A 21,317-nucleotide genomic window follows, 5' to 3' on the forward strand; every position below is an offset into this window, starting at 1 on the left:
GGCTGTTGTTAATAATGACTCTATAAACATTGATGTACAAGTATCTGAACATAACTGTTTCTAATCCTTTAAAGTATGTTCGGGTGAATGTAACTGTTGAGTCGCACTGTGATACAGTGCATAAATTTCTTAATAGGCTAGGCATGGTGGTACATGACTTTAGTCCCAGCAGAAGCAGGTGGATCTGGCCTTTTCTTCATAGCAAATTCTAGGCCAGTCAGGACTGCACAGTAAGACCCTATCTCAAAAACAAAAAAGGAACTAAATAAATAACAAATTTCTGAATAATTTACACATTTTTTGTACTGGCTGGTTCTATGTCAATTGACACAAGCTAGAGTCATTAGAGAGGAAAGAGACTCAGTTGAGAAAATGCCTTCATAAGATCCAGCTGTAACCCAGCACTCAGGAGGCAGAGGCAGGTAGATCTGTGAGTTTGAGGCCAGCCTGGTCTACAGAGTGAGTTCCAGGACAGCCAGGGCTGTTACACAAAGAAACCCTATCTCAAAAAACAACAACAGAAAAAGTTACAGCTGAATCTGTAAAGCATTTTCTTAATTAGTGATCAATGAGAGAGGGCTCGCCCATTATGGGTGATACCATCCCTGGGCTAGTGGTTCTGGATCTATAAGAAAGCAGACTGAGCAGGCCATGAGGAAGCCAGTAAGCAGCACTCCTCCACCTGTGAGTTCCAGGACAGGCTCTAAAGCTACAGAGAAACCCTGTCTAAAAAAGAAAAGAAAAGAAACCCTAAGACACTTTTCTATAGCAGTTACACCATTCTATGTTCCCTCTAGCAATGTACTATAGTCCCAGCTTTTTCTTTCTTTCTCTTTTTCTTCCTTCCTTTCTTTCTTTTTTTCTGATTTTTCGAGACAGGGTTTCTCTGTGGCTTTGGAGGCTGTCCTGGAACTAGCTCTTGTAGACCAGGCTGGTCTCGAACTCACAGAGATCCGCCTGCCTCTGCCTCCCAAGTGCTGGGGTTAAAGGTGTACACCACCAACGCCCGGCACCAAATACATTTTAAAATTAATTGATCACAATAAGTTTTAGGCCAGCCAGAAGTACATATTAATATCCTATCTCAAACAAAGATGGTAAAGGGAAGAGAAAGCAAACACCACTTAATTGAGTGCTTTAATATATATTAAGTAACCTTCCAGGAAACCTTGTGAATTAATCCTTATTCACATGCTACAAGTCAAAGAACTTTGACTCAGGGAAGTTAAACAAAAACTATACATGCAACTATTTTCAGGAAATTTTAATTAGGAAGTCTATTAACTAGGTAATGCTCAAAATGAGTGTGCATTTTAAGTAACACCAAAACTTCATTGTATTATTTTTGTAAAGCTACATAAAAGAATTATTTATAGGAGCTGTGGTTCATATGTTGGGAAAGTAAAGAGTATCTATAAACTTTTTCTGGTACTGATGGGCCACTAGTTACTAAACTCTTTTTTAAAAGGATATGCCAGTTGTGCTGGTAGACACCTTTAATCCCAGCACTTAGGTATCAGAGGCAAGTGGATCTCTATCAGCCTGATCTACATAGGGAGTTCCAGGACAGCCAGAGCTATATAATAAAGAGACCCTATCTCAATAAATTAAAATAAAAGAGGATGTTTTCTGTCTTAGTTAGGGGTTAGGGTTACTAATGCTGTGATGATAAACACCACAACCAAAAGGAACTTGGGAGGAAAGGGTTTATTTCGCTTGCACTTCCATATAACAGTTCATCAAAAACAGAGAGGGCAGGAACTCAAATAGGACAAGAACCTGGAGGCAGGAGTTGATGCAGAGATCATGGAGGAGTGCTGCTTACTGGCTTGCACCCACTGGATTGTCAGACTGCTTTCTTATAGACCAGAGAGGACCACAAACCCAGGGATGGCATCACCCACAATGGGTTGGAACTTCTCCATCATTAACTAATAAAGAAAATGCCCTACGGGCTTGCCTGAAACACAATTTTGTAGAGGCATTTTCTTTTTTTTTTTTTTTTCTCTTTTTAACTTTTATTGATTCTTTGTGGGTTCCACATCATGTATTCCAATCCCATTTATCTCCCCATCCCCTTGCATCAGCCCTCTGCCCTTGCAACCTCTCTGCCCCCATCAAAACCAAATTTAAAAGAAAAACCAAAACAAAACAAAGAAATAAAGCAAACAAAAAAGGAGAAGAATCTTGTCTTGGAAGCTGTAGCATGGTTTGTTAAGTTACACTGTTTACCCTTTAGTCCATTCAACTTTTTTTTTTTTTTTCTCTGAGACAAGGTTTCTCTATGTAACTGCCCTGGTTATCGTGGAACTGACTCTGTAAACCAGGCATTGAACTCACAGAGCTCCACCTGCCTCTGTCTCCTGAGTGCTGGGATTAAAGGCAAGTGCCACCACCTCCCAGCTTAGTCCATTCATCTGTACTTGCAAGTGTTCATTGCCTTGAGTCATTGATCTGGCTCCAGGCCTCTGGTTTCTACTACACTCTAATAATGAGCCTTCATTGGGGCTCCTCTTAGATTTCCTGTTGTTGTTCTGTGTCATGGAGATCCTACTGTTTTGGATTTGTAGGGTCATACCCTTCACATGCTCCAACAGTTCATAGATTCAGTGGATATTGGGGTGGGCCAACTCATAGGCCTGGTTCTGGGCCTGGGTGATAGCTGGATTGGTCACTGCCCCAGCTGCTCACCCAATGCAGCCTGTAGCAAGGAGCAGAGCCAGTTCTCCTGCTCTCAGGCCCTCAGATCTAGGTCACTCACACTCACATCACCAGAATCAGCTCTACTGTTTTGCCCAAGGTACAGGACCCTCTCTCCGATTGCTGTAGGGGGGCATTTGAGTGGGGAGAGGTCAACTCACCTGCATCCCTGACAGTATATAGGGTCAGCTCTAGTGTGCTGCCCAGACAGGGAGGTTCAGGGCTGGCTCTACTACTCTCGTGACCCTGCTGCAGAAGGTAATGGGTAAAGCGGGGAAAGCATCTTTATCTCTCGCCCCTAATGAAGGCACTTTCTCTTCTTTCTTTCTTTCTTTCTTTCTTTCTTTCTTTCTTTCTTCCTTCCTTTTTGTTTGTTTTTTCAAGACAGGTATTGCTTAGGAGGTTGTCCTGGAACTCACTCTGTAGACCAGGCTGGACTCAAACTCACAAAGATCTGCCTGCCTCTGCCTTCCGAGCACTGGTATTAAAGGCATGCACCACCAATCCCTGGCTGGAGGCATTTTCTTAGTTGTGGTTCCCTTTTCTTAAATGACTTTGTCAAGTCAACATAAAACTAGCCAGCATATTTTCCTAAATGGTACCTAAACATTTTCTTGTAATACTTAAGAGTGGCACCCTATCCTTTAAATAAGTTTTAGATATCTGAAGACTATTTTATGTGTCTGTAAAGGGGAGGCTGGCATTCAAACCCAGTACCTCACACATGTTAGGTACAACATAGCACAGACAGATGAAAGATAGATAGATAGATAGATAGATAGATAGATAGATAGATAGATAGATAGATCAGTAGATATAAGTATGTATCTATGCATACATAAATAGATGCATAGGCATTGCTGATGGTGGTGCCAAAATGTATGCTGCTAGCCATCTGCTATTAGGAATACCTTAACATTGTATGCTCTATTTTCTTCAACTTCTTACCACCATCATGGCTTTTTCAGACAGTTTAAATCCCCTAGGGAACAAGACAGGATAAGAATGAGTGAGCAGACAGGCCTCCACTGATAAAGTACCGCCATCTGTTTCCTCAGGAAATTACTACAATCAAGGAGAGATTCGAAAGAAAGAACTTTTGCAGAGCTGTGATGTTTTGGGGATCCCACCTTCCCGAGTAACAATTATCGACAACAGGTAGTTTGTTCTTTCATAATGTAGAAACTTGTTGGCAATAAAAATACATTGGTACACTGAAAAGTCACAAACTCCATGTGAGTGTAAACCCTTCGTACTTCAAAAGTCTACTGTTAGTTTTGTTGTTGTTTGGCTGGTTGGTTTTTCAGACAGGGTCACATGTATCCCTGGCTGGCCTTGAACACCCAGTGTAACTAAGGGTGATCTTGAACTTCTGATCCAGCTGCCTCACCTCAAACCCCTGAAGTTGGGGTTACAGATATGCACTGTGTAGATCAAACCCAGGACTTTGTACATACTATGGGTACTCTATCAACCCAGCTACATCCCCAGCCTCCAGGACCTCCTGTGAGCTTCCTGTCCCAGGCCTGGAAGCAATAATTTCTCCAAGGCTTGGTTTTTCTTTTTTCTTTTTTCTTTTTTTAAAGATTTATTTATTATGTATACAGTGTTCTGTCTGCCCACCAGAATAGGGCACCAGATCTCATTATAGATGGTTGTGAGCCACCATGTGGTTGCTGGGAATTGAACTCAGGACCTCTAGAAGAGCAGCCAGTGCTCTTAACCTTTGAGCCATCTCTCCAGCCCCCTAGGCTTGGTTTTTCTAAGCAGGGAAAATTTATAGAGACCTTTACCTGCACAGTAGTAGCATTCATTTCTCCAATGTCATTATTTCTCATTTAGTAATGGGCAGAACTAGGACATCTATATTTTAAAGGGATGGAAGAATCAGGAAAGTATACTAATGATTACAATAAAAAGTATTTCAGGGTTTTTACAATCGAATTTTTTTCTCCTACACTGACCATCTTATTTCCCAATAACACAAACATAACTATTCATTTTCTTTTTTAAATATTGTTAAGAGGTTGCCAGGTGGTGGTGGCCCATGCCTTTATTCCCAGCACTTGGGAGGCAGAAGCAGGTCGATCTCTGTGAGTTCAAGGCCAGCCTGGTCTTTCAGAGTGAGTTTCAGGACAACCAGGGCTACACAGAGAAACCCTGTCTTGAAAAACTAAAAAAATGAAAAAAATTAAATACCATATATTTTTCTATGTAAATATACTTGTTGATGCTTACTTAATTTTTTAAATTTTTCTTGAGACATGCACCACTACCACCCAGCTGATTTATTTCATTTTACAAAATCAGGGAATGGGTTTGTGAGTATCACGAAACCTGGGGCTTGAAAACTTGCAGTGTACCACTTGGTTTTGTGAATTTCACAGTTTGTATGCTTTAAGATCACTCATCAGTTTGCCCACATACTGGGGTTTGTGATTGGGATTTATTTTATTTACTTTTGAAGTAAGGTCTCACCATGTAGCCCAGGCTATCTTAGAACTTGCTATGTAAACAAGGCTGGCTTTGAAATCACAGAGATCCACCTGCTTCTGCCTACCTAGTGTAGGGATTAAAGACACATGTGTGCTCCCACATTGATTCCTATATAGTAATTTTCAAACGTTTCTTAAAATATTTTGCCTCTAGGAAGGCTGAGGTAGGAATAGTGCCATGAGTTCAAGAGCAACAGAGTGACAGAATGAGACCCTATTTCAAAAAACAAAATTTTAAATGGGTCAGGGGATGAAGGTACCTGCTGTTAAACTGGATTTACTGAGTTTAATCCCCCTAGACCCATGTGGTAGAAAGAAAGAACTGATTCCTGTATGTTCTCCTGTGACACAAACGTACACAAAAATATAAATTTTTAGAGGTTTAAATTGTATTTTTATTTATTTACTTATATAAACATATGTGTGTTTAATATTTGCTATGCTAGTTTTTAATTACATTTATTTCGTGTGGTGTGTGTGTGTGTGTGTGTGTGTGTGTGGTGTGCTGTGCAGTACATCAGAGGACAATTTATGGGAATCCTATCTCTCCTTCTATTATGTGGGTTCCAAGGGTGGAACTCACATGTCATCAGGTTTGGTGGCAAGTATCATCACCCTCTAAGCTGTCTCACTGGCCCTGCTGTGCTATTTGTAGAGAACTGAGTGGTAGATAAAGGGATTGTATCTCTTTTAGAATCTCTATCTCACTGTTTCTCAATGCTCACTGTCCAGGAGCTAACCCTAGTTTAGTGTTGCAAGGCAGCTCCAATAAATGTCTAAGATGAACTGGTAACTCCACAAACACAGCTGACTTGATAGAGAGGAGGAAAACATGACTGACTTGTCTAAGAAGTGCTCCTTCTTGTCTAGATTCTGGATATACACATTGCCAAGGAGCAGTGAAGACTGCCAAGGAATGCACACCAGGAAGGGACCCTTCATCTTTATCACTTGTTTATCTTTGTTTTCTCCATCTTCCCAACAAACTTGATCTCATTTTGTTTGGGGTTGGGGTGGAGGCAGCTTGTTTCTTGATCATAGAAGATTAGAACCTGAATATTATTGGATGAGTGAAGGGTGTGACTGCTCTAGACACAGGAGGGAAATAGATAACAAATGAATGTTTAGTCTGCTGGGATTGTTTAAGATAGTTTCAGCAGGAGGATCTCTCCCACACAAAGTCATCCTGGACAAAATGAGTCCAGGGTAGCTCAGTAGCATCCTCAAAAACTCTTCAGTGGTTGTGAAGATTTTACCATAAAGATACCATAATTAGACCAGACTTGGTGGCACATGCCTTTAATCCCAGCACTCTGGAGGATCTCTGTGAGTTCGAGGCCAGCCTGAAGTACAGAGCTAGTTCCAGGGCAGCCAGAGCTACACAAAGGGAAAAAAAAAAAACAACCATGATTAACTGAACACAGTGGTACATACCTATAATACCAGCTGAGCAGACAGAATCATGATTTTTAAAGCCAGCCTAGGCAAGATATACCATAATTTATTTCATATTTTCCTGCTATTTAGATTTTTCTAATGATTTTCATTTTTGAGATGTACTAGTAAATCTTTAAACCATTAGAAGATTACCCAATAATAAACTAGTGGGTCAAAGAATATAACTTGCACTTGTTTTTTTATTTAATCAATTTGGATGCTTTTTTACTGTGCTGGAGACCAAACCTGAGCCTGGTGATGCTCAGTAAATGCTGCCTCCTTGGCTCCTCCTGGCCTTGCAGCTTTCTTCATTTAGGAGTGAAAGCATTCTTGCTGTTTATTTCAAGTAATCTTAGTTTTTGTTATTGTTCTAAATAAGATTTTTACTGATCTGTTTTTTCCTTTTAATTACATTTATTGTGTGTTGTGCTTAAACTTTTTTGGGGGGTTGGGGACATTTGAGACAGGGTTTCTCTGTGGCTTCGGAGGCTGCCCTGGAACTAGCTCTTGTAGACCAGGCTGGTCTTGAACTCACAGAGATCCATCTGCCTCTTCCTCCTGAGTGCTGGATTAAAGGTGTGCACCACCACCACCTGTCTGTGTTTTAACTTTTTAATTACATTTATTATGTGTTGTGTACACACATGTATGATATATATTCAGTGTGTGTGTGTGTGTGTGTGTGTGTGTGTGTGTCATGATATTTGTGTGGAGATCAGAAGACAAACTGCAGAAGTTGGTTCTCTTTATTCACCCTGTGGCTCCCAGGGATCAGAATCAGATCATCAGGCTAGAATAGTCAAATTTACAAATAATTAAAAATTTACAAATTTTTATTTTGTATGCTTATGTGTTATAGTGTTATGTGTTGGAGTACACATATATATGAGCATTTTAATTTGTATGCATATGCATATAGAGACCTAGAGTTGACATCATGTGCTAGAATTATGAGAAACCTCCACACACCTGAACTCTGGTCCCCACATTTACATGGCAAGCACTGTATCCATTGTCTATCTCCCTAGACCCAGATAGCTTTTTACATCCATATTTCCATTGACCATCCTTTCAAAATAATCTAAGTTTTTGTAGCTGTCCTAATTTGCTTTCTATTGCTGTGATTAAACACACACACAAACACACACACACACACACACACACACACCTAAAAGCAACTCAGGAAGAAAAGGATTCATTTCAAGTCAAGTCAGGAGTACCTGCCCAGGGCTGTCATAGCCCATAGTTGCTGGACCCTCCCACATTCAATCATTGAATAAGAAAATGCCCCACTGATATGCCCACAGGCCTCTGATGGGGGCATTTTCTCCATTAAGGTTCTCCTCCCAGATGACCCTAGTTCTTATCAAGTTGACAAAACAACTAACTAGCACACTAGCAAAGGTCATCCAGCTGCTACCTATTGTCTTGTCCCAAAACTCGAAAGCCACTTCCACAGTTAGTTCCTGGTGAAAGTTCTCTTCTTTACAGATGGCCACTTTCACGTGTGGAGCAGGCAGGTGGGACCTCACTCTTGTGAACTTGTTTAACCTTATTTACCTAAGAGCCATGTCCAAATATAGTCACTCTGGGGATAGTGATTTAGCTTAATATGAATGAGGGAAAGTGCAGTTTAGTCCATAGAAATATACAAGCCTCTTAGCTTTTTATTTAATGAGACTCTATAGCTATATCACAGAGAAAAATGAAGGGGCGGGGGTCAGAAGGAAGTTTCTAGGATGACCTTTAACCTGTGATGGTAATAAGTAGATTATTATTTTTTTTTTTGGTTTTTTTGAGACAGGGTTTCTCTGTGTAGCTTTGGAACCTATACTGGCACTCGCTCTGGAGACCAGGCTGGCCTCGAACTCACAGAGATCCACCTGCCTCTGCCTCCAGAATGCTGGGATTAAAGGCATGTGCCACCAATGCCTGGCTGGTAATAAGATATAAAATCCTTACCGTTGGTGCCAAAAAACATACTCAATACATGATCTTGCTCAATCTTAAAGGTGATCCAATTATTTTCCATTTTACAGATAAAAATTTGAGATGGTGAGGCTGTGTTATTTGCTCAAGGTTACTGGGCTTCAAACCGAAGGACTGGCATTTGCACTGAGGTCATCTGGCTTCAGAGTATAAGCTTCAAGCAATGTATTTCCAGGCTACTCTGTGCTTTTAAAGTACATACTCCTGGCTACATCCTTTCAAAGGCCATATCACATAATTTGTAGGCTTTTATCATCTTTCTTTGTTTTGTTGCACATAAAGAAATGAGAGCTCAGTGGAATTAAGAGTCTAAATTCACACATTTAAGAAATGGCAATTCTCAGTGGGGCAGTGGTAGTACAGCACTCAGGGAGGCAGAGGCAGGTGGATCTCTGTGAGTTTGAGGCCAGCCTGTTCTACAAGTGAGTTCCAGGACAGCCAGAGCTACACAGAGAAACTCTCTCAAACAACAACAACAGAAACAAAAAACAAACAAACAAAAAAAAGAAGACCAATCCTCAAAAAAAAAAAAAAAATCCCCACAGAAATGGCAATGCTAGGTAGGGCTCAAAAACAGAAAGGGAGATGAAGTAGTGAAATAGATCCTGACTTTCTGGAGAGAAGTAGGTCACTGCTTTGTTGGTTTGTTTCAAAGCCCATCATAGGTTTAAAGTGCTTTGTGTGTGGTCAGCTGTTTGTTCTTGTGGCTCTGAGCTTCAGTGCTTGATTTCAGGGATGCACTTAGCCAAAAGAGCACACCCAAATAAACCCTTTGTGGGGAAAACTGTTTTCAAGGAAAGAGTGTGCTGGCTAGGTTTTGTTAATGTGGCACAAATTAGAGTCATTTGGAAAGAGAGAACATCAATTGAGGAAATGCCTCCATCAGACTGGCCTGTGGAGATATGTGTGGGGCATTTTCTTTTTTGGGATGGGGGGGAGCATTTTCTTTTTTTGTTTAATAAATTTTATTTAAATTAGAAACAATCTTATTTTACATATCAATCCCAGTTCCCTCTCCCTCCCACGCTCCCAAACCCCACACCGACTCCCCCATCCTATCCCCCAGGAAGGGTGATGCCTTCCATGAGGAATCATCAAAATCTGTTAAGTCATTTGAGGCAGGGCCTAGGCCCTCCCCTCTAGGCTAAGAGAGTATCCCTCCATGGGAAATGGGCTCCCGAAGTCCATTTGTGCACTAAGGATACATCCTGGTTCCACTGCCAGAGGCCCCATAGACTGCCCAGTGCTCCTAGCTGACACACACGTTCATGGGGCTTGGTTTGGTCCTATGTTGTTTCCCCAGCTATTAGACTGGGGTCCATGAGTTCCCACTCTCTGTGGGTTTTCCCATCGTGGTTTTGACCCCTTTGTTCATCACCCCTCCCTCTCTGAAACTGGATTGCAGGAGTTCAGCTCAGTGCTTAGCTGTGGATCTCTGCTTCTGCTTCCATCAGCTACTGGATGAAGGCTCTAGGATGGCATATAAGGCAGTCATCACTCTCATTATAGGGGAAGGGCATTTAAGGCAGCCTCTCCACTATTGCTTAGATTCCTAGCTGGGGTCATCCTTATAGATCTCTGTACAATTCCCTAGTGCCAGATTTCTCTTTAAACCTATAGAGGGAACCTCTAATGATGTGCCTCTCTTCTTGCTCTCCTCTATCCATCTCCCCACTCAATCTTCCTGATCCCTCATGTTCTCCTCCCCCCTCCTCCTCTCCCCTCCTCTTTCTCCTACCTTCTTCCTCCCTCACCCATGCTCCAAATTTGTTCAGGGTGTTGTGGAGCATTTTCTTAATGATTGATGTGAGCCTGTGGGTGATGCCAGGTCAGGTGGTCCTGGGTGCTATAAGAAGGCAAGCCAAGCAAGCCATATATCGAGCAAGCTAGTAAGCAGTACAACCATGGCCTCTGCCTCGGCTCCTCTATCAGGGTGCTGTTTGTGTTTCTTGACTTTCCTCAATTATGGACTATGACCTATAACCAAATAAACCCTTTCCTCCTGTAGCATGCTTTGGGTCATGTTTTCTCATAGCAACAGAGGACAAAAGGCATCATCTCAGTCATTAGAGAACTAAATGATTACTTACACGGCTCCCTTAAAGATAGGTTTTGCTGGGGCTGGAGAGATGGCTCAGAGATTAAGAGCACTGGACTGCTCTTCCAGAAGTCCTGAGTTCAATTCCCAGCAACCACATGGTGGCTTACAACCATCTATCATGAGATCTGGTGCCCTCTTCTGGTGTGCAGGCAAATATACAGACAAAGTCTGTATATGTAATAAAAATAAGTGAATAAATAAAAAAATCAGCAAATTTGAATGAATTTGTTGAAGATTTAAATATTATATAACAGACACTCAGAAACTGACCTTGCTAAAAAAAAAAGATAGGTTTTGCTAATTTAATGAGTCATATAATATTAAAATGCATGTTTTGAGATGGGCCCAAGTGTGCCCACCTATAATTCCAGTAATTAGGAGGCAGAAGCAAAAGGAGTTTAAGTTCCCAGTTTACACTATGGTTCAAGGCTAGCCTGGGCTACATAGGAAAACTCTATGTCAAAAACAGAAAGAGAGCCAGGCATGGTAAACATACCTTTATGTTTTTTTGGTTTTGGTTTTGGTTTTGGTTTTTCGAGACAGGGTTTCTCTGTGTCTTTGGAGGCTGTCCTGGAACTAGCTCTTGTAGACCAGGCTGGTCTCGAACTCACAGAGATCCACCTGCCCTGCCTCCCAAGCACTGGTATCAAAGGCGTGTGCCACCAACGCCTGGCTAAACATACCTTTAAATCTCAGCACTCATAGGGCAGAAGTAGAGGTAGACAGATCTCTGTGAGTTTGAGGCCAGCCTGGTCTATGTAGTGAGTTCCAGCACAGCCAGAGATACGGAGTGAGGCCCTATCTCAAAACACATACATAGGAAGAAAAAGCAGTTCCATAGATGTTATTAAATGTCCAGAATAAGAAAAGCACCATGCTACATTTTTAATAATTTGTTGATTTTTATTTCATGTGCATTCATATTTTCCCTGCATGTATGTCTGTAAAGTATCAGATCCCCTAAATCTGGAGTTACAGACAGTTATGAGCTGCCATGTGGGTGCTGGGAATTGAACCTGGGTCCTCTGGAAGAGCAACAAGTGCTCCCAACTTCTGAGCCATCTGTCCAGCCCCCCTCCCCCCACCATGCTACATTTTGAAGAAAAAGAAAAACAAGTTAAAGTACAGGATAGGAAAATAGGTGTTGAGGGTCGAGAGGCAGTCACCAAGCCTACATCGGTCAGCTGCTCACTGAGAAAGCTTGGAGTCAATTAAGCCCTAAAGCCCTCACCAGTTTCTTCAATTAAAATGTGAATCCGTAACTTACCAGTTGTTTTTAATCTTGTAGAAAGTTCTAAAGGAGTATCTGGTATTTTTCGCCTGTTTTCTGCCTGTTTGCTTGCTTTGTCTGTGGTTCGGGGGATGGAACCAAGGGCCTCATGCATGCTAGGCAAGTGCTCTTCCAGAGTCCTATCCTCAGCCCTGTGAGTACTGTTCTGAATCTATTTATTTTCCCATTTTCTTGAGTAGCCATCATCATTCTAAGGGGTCAGCACACTAAAACACTTCATCTTTCTCAGTGCCTGTCTTAACAGAAGCAAGGCATTAAAAAGCCTATGGCTTTAATAATTTACCTGAACAAGGAAATACAATCTACTGTCCACTAAGGAGCGTGGATTGGACTGCCTTGCTAACACTGCCTGGAAGTGTCTCCCAATAAATCCATGCAGATCATATAGTGAATGAGAAGCCAGGAGCCAGAGTCTAGAATCACTGGGCTGTTTGTTGAATATCTCCACCCCTGCTCCTCCTATTCCAGAACCTTCCTCCTTCAGTAGGAAACCAAAAGAGAATGTACTTGTCTCCTCTTATTGCGTAAAATAAAATAAAACCTGAAGTCCTTTTCTCCAAATGCACACAGGGCCTGGGCTGAGGTTCAAAGGCACAATTTCAACACTGCTGGCAAAACAGGGTGGGGCTCCTGGTCTGGCAGTCAAAAGGAAGCAAAGGACAAGAATGTTTCCTAGAAAAGAAACCAGGGAAGGACACCAAAGTGGACCTCCTAATAGGGAGTCACCATGTGAGCATGCAAGCTGCTTTCATATTTCTTTAAACCTAGGTTATTCTGAGGACTGAAGAGAGGTTGGGCCTCCAAGAACACAATTAGGGGAGTCAGTACAAAAGAACTAAGGTGGGACCAGGGAGGGACAGCCTTAAGAAAGTGTGTGTCTGAATCTATCGCTTCTGTTTAGTCTGATGTGTTCATCTTTTCCTTGCCATGACTGAGTACCTGTCAGAGGCAACCTAAGGAAGAAGGGGTTGGTTTGTTTGGGATTTGCTTTTGGTTTTTGACTTACCTTTCCAATGGGATGTTAGATCAGGGAAGGCAGTAGCAGGAATTAGCTGGTTGCATTGCATCTGCAGAGAGGAAGCAGGGAGTGGTAAATGCTTACATTCAGCTTGCCCCAACTCCCCCCTTTCAGACTGGGATTCTAGCCCATGGAATGGTGCCACCCAAATTTCAGATAGTTCTTCTCTACTCAGTTAACCTAACCTAGATAATCTCTCACAGGTATGGGCAGGAATCTGTTTCCATAGTGATTCTGAATGCCTTCAAATTGATAATCATGGAGCTGGCAAGATAGCTCAGTGGGTAAAGGCACTTGATGCCAAAACTAAGGACCTGAGTTCAATTCCCAGAACCCATGTGGTAAGAAGGAAAACTAGCTAGCAAGTTGTCCTGTGACCAACACACATGCATACAAACATATAAGCAAATAAATATTTTTTTAAAAAATTTAATGTTAACCATGTTTTTAATTGTACTTAATTTAAAATATACATAATTATTTAGGAGAGAAGACACATGCCATGGTGCATATGTGGATGCCAGAGGACAACTTTTGGGATTTGGTTCTCTCCTTTTTCTTTATGGATCTTAGAGGTTGAACTCAGGTCATCAGGCTATACAGCAAGTGCTTTTACCCACTGATTCATCTGGCCAACCCTTAGTTTGTTTTTTCTGAGACAGAGTCTCACTATACAGGCCTAGCTGACATGAAACTTGCTATGAAACCAGTCTTTGCAGCAATCCTCCTACCCTTGCAGGCATCTGCCACTACACCTGGGCTAACACTGCAGGCGGGAAGAAGTTACTTAGAGAAAGTGTGGAAATATTACAAAAGTGAAGTAACTTTGTATATTGTGGCATTCATTGAAGCAATGTATATAATTGCAAATAGTTGATAAATGTCTCTCAGTAGGCCATTAATAAATCATTGTGATGGTTGAATAAGAATGGCCCTCATGGATTCATATATTTGAATGCTTAGTCACCAGGGAGTGGTACTATTTGAAAAGATTATAAGGATTAGGTGGTGTGGCCTTATTGGAGGAGGTGTGTCACTGAGGTGTGCTTTAAGGCTTCAAAAGCCCAAGCACCAGGCCCAGTCTCTCTCTCTCTCTCTCTCTCTCTCTCTCTCTCTCTCTCTCTCTCTCTCTCTCTCCCCTCTCCAGGATATAGCTCTCAGCTACTGGTCCAGTGCCATGCATGCAGCTGTGCTTCCTGCTATGATAATAATAGACTAAGCCTCTGAAACTGTAAACAAGCCCCTAGTAAATGCTTTCTTTTGTAATAGTAGCCTTGGTCATGGTGTCTATCAGAGCAATAGAACAGTGATTAAGACAACATATATATATATATATATATATATATATATATATATATATATATGAGAGAGAGAGAGATTTTTTTAATGAAGAGACAAGCTGAGTACCTGCCCCAACTCACAACTAGGGAGGTAGAAACAGGCAATTAGGTGTTTAAGGTCAGCCTCTGCTACTTAGCAATTTTGAAGCCAATTTGGGCTTCATGAGATCATGTTTCAAAAAGCAAAAAGAAAAAGACAGTTCAGGCATGTATTCCTATGTATTCAGGACAATGAGGCAGGAAAATTACAAGTTCAAGGTCTGCCGGGGCTACATAGTGAGTTTATCTTGGGCGAGTTAGTAAGACCCAGTCTCGAGATAAAACATAAAAAGGAAGTCTGGGATATAGCTTGTTAACAGAATACTTGCCTAGCTGAACTGAAGCTCTAGGTTTAATCTTGACTAGTGACCCTCACTATCAACCCCCCCACACACATACACACACAAAAGAGTGAATTACATACCTATAATCCCAACAGTACTCCAAAAGCTGAAGAGGAAGGATATCAAGTTCAAGACAAGCCTAGGCTACTGTCTTTATACTACCTGTGATTAAACACTGTGGCCAAAAGCAACTTGGGAAGGGAAGGTTTTGTTGCAGGAACCTGAAAGTAGGAGCTGAAGCAGACACCAAAAAGGAATGCTACTTACTGGCATGCCTTTCATGGCTTGTTCAGCATTGCTTTATTTATTTATTTATTTATTTATTTATTTATTTTTTATTTTTATTTTTATTTTGTGTGCATTGGTGCCTTGCCTGCATGGATGTCTATGTGAGAGTGTCAGATCTTGGCATTATAGACACTTATGAGCTGCCATGTGGGCCCTAGGACCTGAACCCAAGTCCTCTGTAAGCTCAGCCAGTGCTACTTAACCATTGAGCCATCTCTCTAGCCCTGACACTTCATTTCTAAGAAACATTAATGGACAAATTAGTTACATTTGGCAATAATATAAAACAAATCTAATCAAACTTCTGAGCCATCTCTCCAGCCTTCAGCATTGCTTGCTTTCTTTTCTTTTCTTTCCTTCCTTCCTTCCTTCTTTTTCTTTTTCTTTTTCCAAGACAGGGCTTCTCTGTGTAACAACCTTCGATGTCCTGGAATTCCGTCTGTAGACCAGAGACGGAACTCTGGCCTCGAACTCACAGAGATCCTCCTGCCTCTACCTCCCAAGTGCTGGGATTAAAGGCGTATTTAAGACAGGATCTCCTAGAGCCCAAGATGGTTTCCAGTTTGTTAATGTAGCTGAGGATAGCTTTGAACTTCTGATCTTCCTGTCTCTACCTCATAAGTGCTGGGATTACTGATACATGGCACCAAGACTGGCTTATTAGGTGCTGGGGTTGAAACCCAGGACTTAATGCATTCAAGGCAAGCACTATACCAACTGAGCTACACACATCTTTTCTTTCATTTTATACAGGTAACTACTGGCAGCTGAAAAGATAGATATAAACAATGTAAGACCAAAGAAAAGGAAATGAGGAAAATACAATGCGTTAGAAAGTGCTGTTGTTGGGGCTGGAGAGATGGCTCAGAGGTTAAGAGCACCGACTGCTCTTCCAGAGGTCCTGAGTTCAATTCCCAGCAACCACATGGTGGCTCATAACCATCTGTAATGAGATCTGGTGCCCTCTTCTGATGTGCAGATATACATGGAAGCAGAATGTTGTATACATAATAAATAAATAAAATCGTAGAAAGAAAGAAAGAAAGAAAAAAGAAAGAAAGAAAGAAAGAAAGTGCTGTTGTCCTGAAATCATGAACATGAATCCTGGCTGTGGTGCTGCCATAAACCAGATGTGTCTCATTTGGCAAATAATTTCCCCTCTTTGGGTTTCTCTTTTACACATAAAATGAAACAAGATGATGATTTTACCTATTATCTCAGGATGGAGGAGGTGGAAACCTAAATACAAGAACTAAAACTCTTTAAAGAAGATATAGAAAGTAATCTTAACCTTTGATTTGGTGTTGATCTCACACTTAGTTTCAAGATATTTTTTACTACTTGGGAATAGTTTATTCATTTTTTTTCATGAGATGACTATTGATCTCATACCTGCAAGGATACTGAGTGTTCCCCATGTGTATCTTAATCTCCTCAGCCAAGTATTATTTCTAAAAATTTTATAAAAGGCATAGGTTTTGAGTAGCTGCTCAATTTACAGTGCACTTTTCCTCAATAGTTCCTATGGGTCTGAGAGTGTAATTCAGTGTAGCATGCATGTTTGCACATGTGAGACTGTGGGTTTTTTCCTTAGCAATGCAACACACACACACACACACACACACACACACACACACACACAGAGAGAGAGAGAGAGAGAGAGAGAGAGAGAGAGCAAAATCAATAAAAATTTGATATCGCCATCTCAGAGGATTTTATCATCTGCAGAAACTAGATTCAAAAATAAACTGGGGAGATGTTTTTTTTATAGTTAATGGATTTATTTTATGTGTGTGGCCATTTTTCCTAAAGAGGTCAAAAAAGGGCCTTAGACACCCTGAAACTGGAGTTACAGACTTATGAGCCTTGTGTAACACACTCATGTAGGTGCTGGGAATTGAATCTGGGCCCTCTGAAAGAGCAACCAAGTGTTCCTAAGGGCTAAGTCCTCTCTCCATCTCCAAATGAAGTCATTTTAAAAAAAGACTTGGGCCAAGTACAGCAGCACTTGCCTGTAATCCCAGCACCTGAGATGCTAAAGCAGGAGAATTGCTAGAAGTTCAAAGCCTGCTTGTACTATAGTGTAAGATCCTATCTAAAGCAAACAGAGTTGGAAACTATCTCTAGCAACAGGACTTTAGACCTGTCCTCAGGTAACCTTGTGGCAGCTGGCAGGCCCACCCACGCTCTGATCTTCAACCCTGTGTTCATAAAGTAAATATTCTGTTAGATTAACTCCAAGGGCTTTTTTTTTTTTTTTTACAATTACTTAACAGACAGAGTAATTGACCTGCAAAAAGATCTGTGCTTTACAAATAAAATGTAACATGCTCAATTTGGAAAAAAAAAAAAAAAAGATGCTCAATTTGTGTTTTAGCTTAAATCTTTTGTTTGTTTGTTTTTGTTTTTGTTTTTCAAGACGGGGGTTTCTTTACATAACAGCCCTGAATATCCCAAAACTTACTTTGTAGACCAGGCTGTCCTGGAACTCACAGAGATCCTCCTACCTTTGCCTCCTGAGTGCTGGGATTAAAGGCGTGCGCCACCACTGCTTGGCTCACTCTAACTTTTCATGAGATATATTATTCTAAAAAGTTACTGATGATATGTCTGAAATTTACATTTTTGTTTTGTTTGTTTTGCAACCAAGATCTTACACTGTTCCAGGCTGTTACTTAGAACAAACTCACTGTATAGCCTTAAGTAGCTCAAATCTATGACAGTCCCCCTGTCTCAGTCTTCCCAGTGCTGGATTACAAGCATGAGCCGTCATACCAGGCTTTGAAATTCAGTTTGGGGTTTGTTTTTTGTTTTTGTTTTTTGAGACAGAGAAACAGAGTTTCTCTGTAGCTTTGGGGGCTGTCCTGGAACTCACTCCGTAGACCAGGCTGTCCTTGAACTCACAGAGATCCACCTGCCTCTGCTCCCAAGTGCTGGGATTAAAGACCTGCAGCACCACCGCTGTTGTTTTGAGTTTTGGTTTTGTTTGTTTGTTTGTTTGTTTGTTTGTTTGTTTTCAACACAGGGTCTCAATATGTAGCATTGCACTAGACTGGCCTGGAACTTGTAGAAGTTTATTCGCATGCCTGAGTGCTGGGATGAAAGGTTTATATCACTGTGCTTGGCCTGAAATTTGAATTTTAACTGATGCTTAGTACTGTACACCCTATCCCCTCCCCGTTTGTTTGTTTGTTTGTTTTCCTTGAAGTGTTGGGGATTTAACCTGGGTCCTTCAGTTTTCATAGATGTTAGGCATGTGACCCACTTCTGCCATCTATCTCCCCCCCCCCTCTCTGTCTCTCTCTCTGTGCATGTGTGCATATGCCGTGACAGCACATGTGTGAAGATCAAAGGACAATTTGCAGGAGTCAGTTCTCTCCTACACTGTGGTCGGGGTCAACGGCAAGTGCCTCCTGCTCTAAGCCATTTGCTGGTTCCACCCGTCTTTTATCTACTTAGTTTGAAACAGACTGCGCATATCAAATTACTGCTTACTCTGTTGTTTACCTGTTAAATTAATTCCCAGAATTCAGGGAGGAAAGTTACTGGTGACCTATTTCCTAGAACTGGCTGCCAAGACTACACCTGACACATCTGTTATTTACAGCTTTATCACTGACCTTTGCCATGTAATTTATTATACTTATAATATGCCTTAGTAGACATTTTCATTTATTTCTGATCTTTCAATATCTATTCATATTTTTTCATCATTTCAGCAGGGGCTGGCAAATGGCTCAGCAGGTAAGGGTGCTTTGCTGCTAAGCCTGATGACCAGAGTTCAATTCCTGGGACCCACATGATGGGAAAGAACTGACTTCCACAAGTTGGTCTCTGACTTACACACACACACACACACACACACACACACACACAAAGATAAAATAAAATTTTAAAAATTTAGCTTAAAAAGCAGGCTACAGATGTAGCTCTACTGAGTGCTTGTTTAGCATGCACCAAGCCCTGACTTCAATACCAACTATCTCATAAAATGAGGTGTGATGACACATTCCTATCAGTCAAGCATTGGGAGTGAGGCAGAAGGATCAGAAGTTCAATGTCATCCTTAGCTACATAGCTTCAAGTTCAAAGTCAGCATAAAACACATGAGACCCTGTCTCCAAAAGAAAAGGCAACACGTAGAAATGAGATCTTGCTGCATTGACCAAGCCAATCTGGAGTTTTCTGTCTTTCTGTCCTACGGCTGGCACAAAACAGAGTGTATGGGTTTATGAGAGTATTTTTAACATGTTATTTTAATTTTTTTGTGTGTGTGCATGCATAGGTGTGTGTGTATGTGTCTGTGTGTGTGTGCCTGAGCGCCCATGTATGTGTGCAAGTGCACTTATGTGCCACAACTTTCATGTAGGGCGAAAAGAACAAGTTTGGGGAATTGGTTCTTGCCTTCCACCTTGCAGTGAGCTTCCAGCTGATTCTCCAGTCTCTACCTTCCATCTCACTGTGGGATGCTGGTAGATTAAGGATGTACAGTAGCACATCTGGGGTAGTTGGTTCATTTTAATGTGGGTTCTCAGACTTGTGTGGTATTTTCCCTGCTGAGCCATTTCCCTGCCTGTAAATGTGCTATTTCAATTTTTATTATCTTCAACCAAAAATGTGGTCATGTGCAGTCTTGTTAACCAAGAGCCACCGATTCTATTGCCTGTTGTTCTTCGGATTGTTTTACCCAGTTGTGACTAAAGTGGTCATATTTTAAGTGGCCATAATGTTTCCAATCCAGAGGAGTGCAGACGATGAACCCAGGGGCTCGGATATGTTAGTTAGACAAATGATCTGCTGCTGAGCTCCCTCCTCAGCCCTGGAGTCCTCTTTGGTGCTATTTTCTCTCTTGTTCCTAGGATCTGTTTTGATGCTAACTCTAATAGTCTTCTTTAATGGCAGCATTGTCTCTTTGCTGTTTTCCATTTGTCTGGCTCCTACCTTTAAGCTAGACTATTACAGTTGCCTAAATATTCTTCACTTTCTCAATTTATTCCTCCAGGTTAATTTCCTCAGGCATTCTTGACCTCCCCAAAATTCCTCAGTGTACACCATTTGTCTATGACAAGCAAACTGTTCTCACCCACTCCTCCTCAGTACCCCTTAACTCTGGCTGCTCTCCATCTGGAATTCCAGCCTCTTGTTGAAAGGTCTTTACATCACACTCCAGGCATGATGCCTCTTCCTCCATGATGCTGGGGGTGGTTTTTTCTTTGTTTTGGTGCTGGTGAAGAACCCAGGACCTTGTTTTTGCCCTGCAGCACAACACTTTCCCATGAAGCTCCGATCTACATTCCAGAAGCTCCCGGCTTCCTCCTCTAAACCTCCATAGCATTTGGGGTCACTTTTTCTTGCAATCCTTTCATTGCTTGAAGGCTTTGCTGGTCCTTCTGTCTACTTACCCCCTGATTCCATCTCTCACAGTCCTAGCTCAGTCAAGTCCAAATATGGAAGCACATTTCCATGGAAAACTTTCCTGTTTCCCTTTTGCTCTCTTGGAGATCCCAGTGGGTAGCACCCAGAATGCCTGATGGTCAGCTCAACAGTTGGGAATTTGGAAGGATTCAGGGCCCATATTCCCTGTCAAAATTAGAAATACAGCTCTTCTTTGCCAAAGTGACTGTACTTTTGGTTCTATTACATGAAGACTCTAGACCGGGGATGTGGCTGACTTGGGAGTGTGCTTGCCACTCCATGAGTGAGGTTCTGAGTTCCACCCCCAGCAGGGCATAAAGAAGATGTGGTGGCACCTGTTCCTCAACCTCAGCAATTTGGAGGAGGCTCACAAGTTCAAGGTCATCCTCATCTACATAGTAAGTTCAAGGCCAGGCTGGTCTACTCAGCTCTATCTCTAAAGTACAAATGAGTAAGAATGAGCCACAATTTAAGAGGCACAATTTTACATGCAGTCAGAAGGGTAAGTGTTTCTTACTATCCCTTTCTTCTCCATTCAAAACAAGATAACACAACTTTCTTTTTTATTTATTTTTTTGATAACACAACTTTCTGCCAGAGGTTTTTTTTTTTTGTTTTTGTTTTTGTTTTTCTGTTTTTGTATATTTCTAAGTATTCTTTGACTCTGGGTGACCCCAACGAATTAGGTGTGGCCACTAGCAACAGAAAAGTCATGACAGAAAAAAACCTTAATTTTCAGTATGACATTCTGGGCAGATGGAGGAGATGAAGCAGCTCTCCCGTTTGGGGGCCACTGTAATGAGCTCTGGGATGGGAGGGGTACACATAATGAAACAGTCTTGGTCAGACTGTGGTCTGGT

General features: G+C 41.5%; 1 protein-coding gene across 1 annotated transcript in view; it reads left to right on the forward strand.

Annotated features, from left to right (window-relative positions):
- The window catches only part of Pigl (phosphatidylinositol glycan anchor biosynthesis class L), a 62,204-nt gene that overhangs the window by 11,138 nt on the left and 29,749 nt on the right, over positions 1–21,317 (forward strand). Inside the window, exon 2 of the mRNA XM_027427210.2 lies at positions 3,759–3,858. Coding sequence (XP_027283011.1) covers positions 3,759–3,858 — 100 coding nt within the window. The remainder of the gene's footprint in view (positions 1–3,758; positions 3,859–21,317) is intronic.

The sequence above is a fragment of the Cricetulus griseus genome, chromosome 7, assembly GCF_003668045.3.
Source record: "Cricetulus griseus strain 17A/GY chromosome 7, alternate assembly CriGri-PICRH-1.0, whole genome shotgun sequence".
NCBI lineage: Eukaryota > Metazoa > Chordata > Mammalia > Rodentia > Cricetidae > Cricetulus > Cricetulus griseus.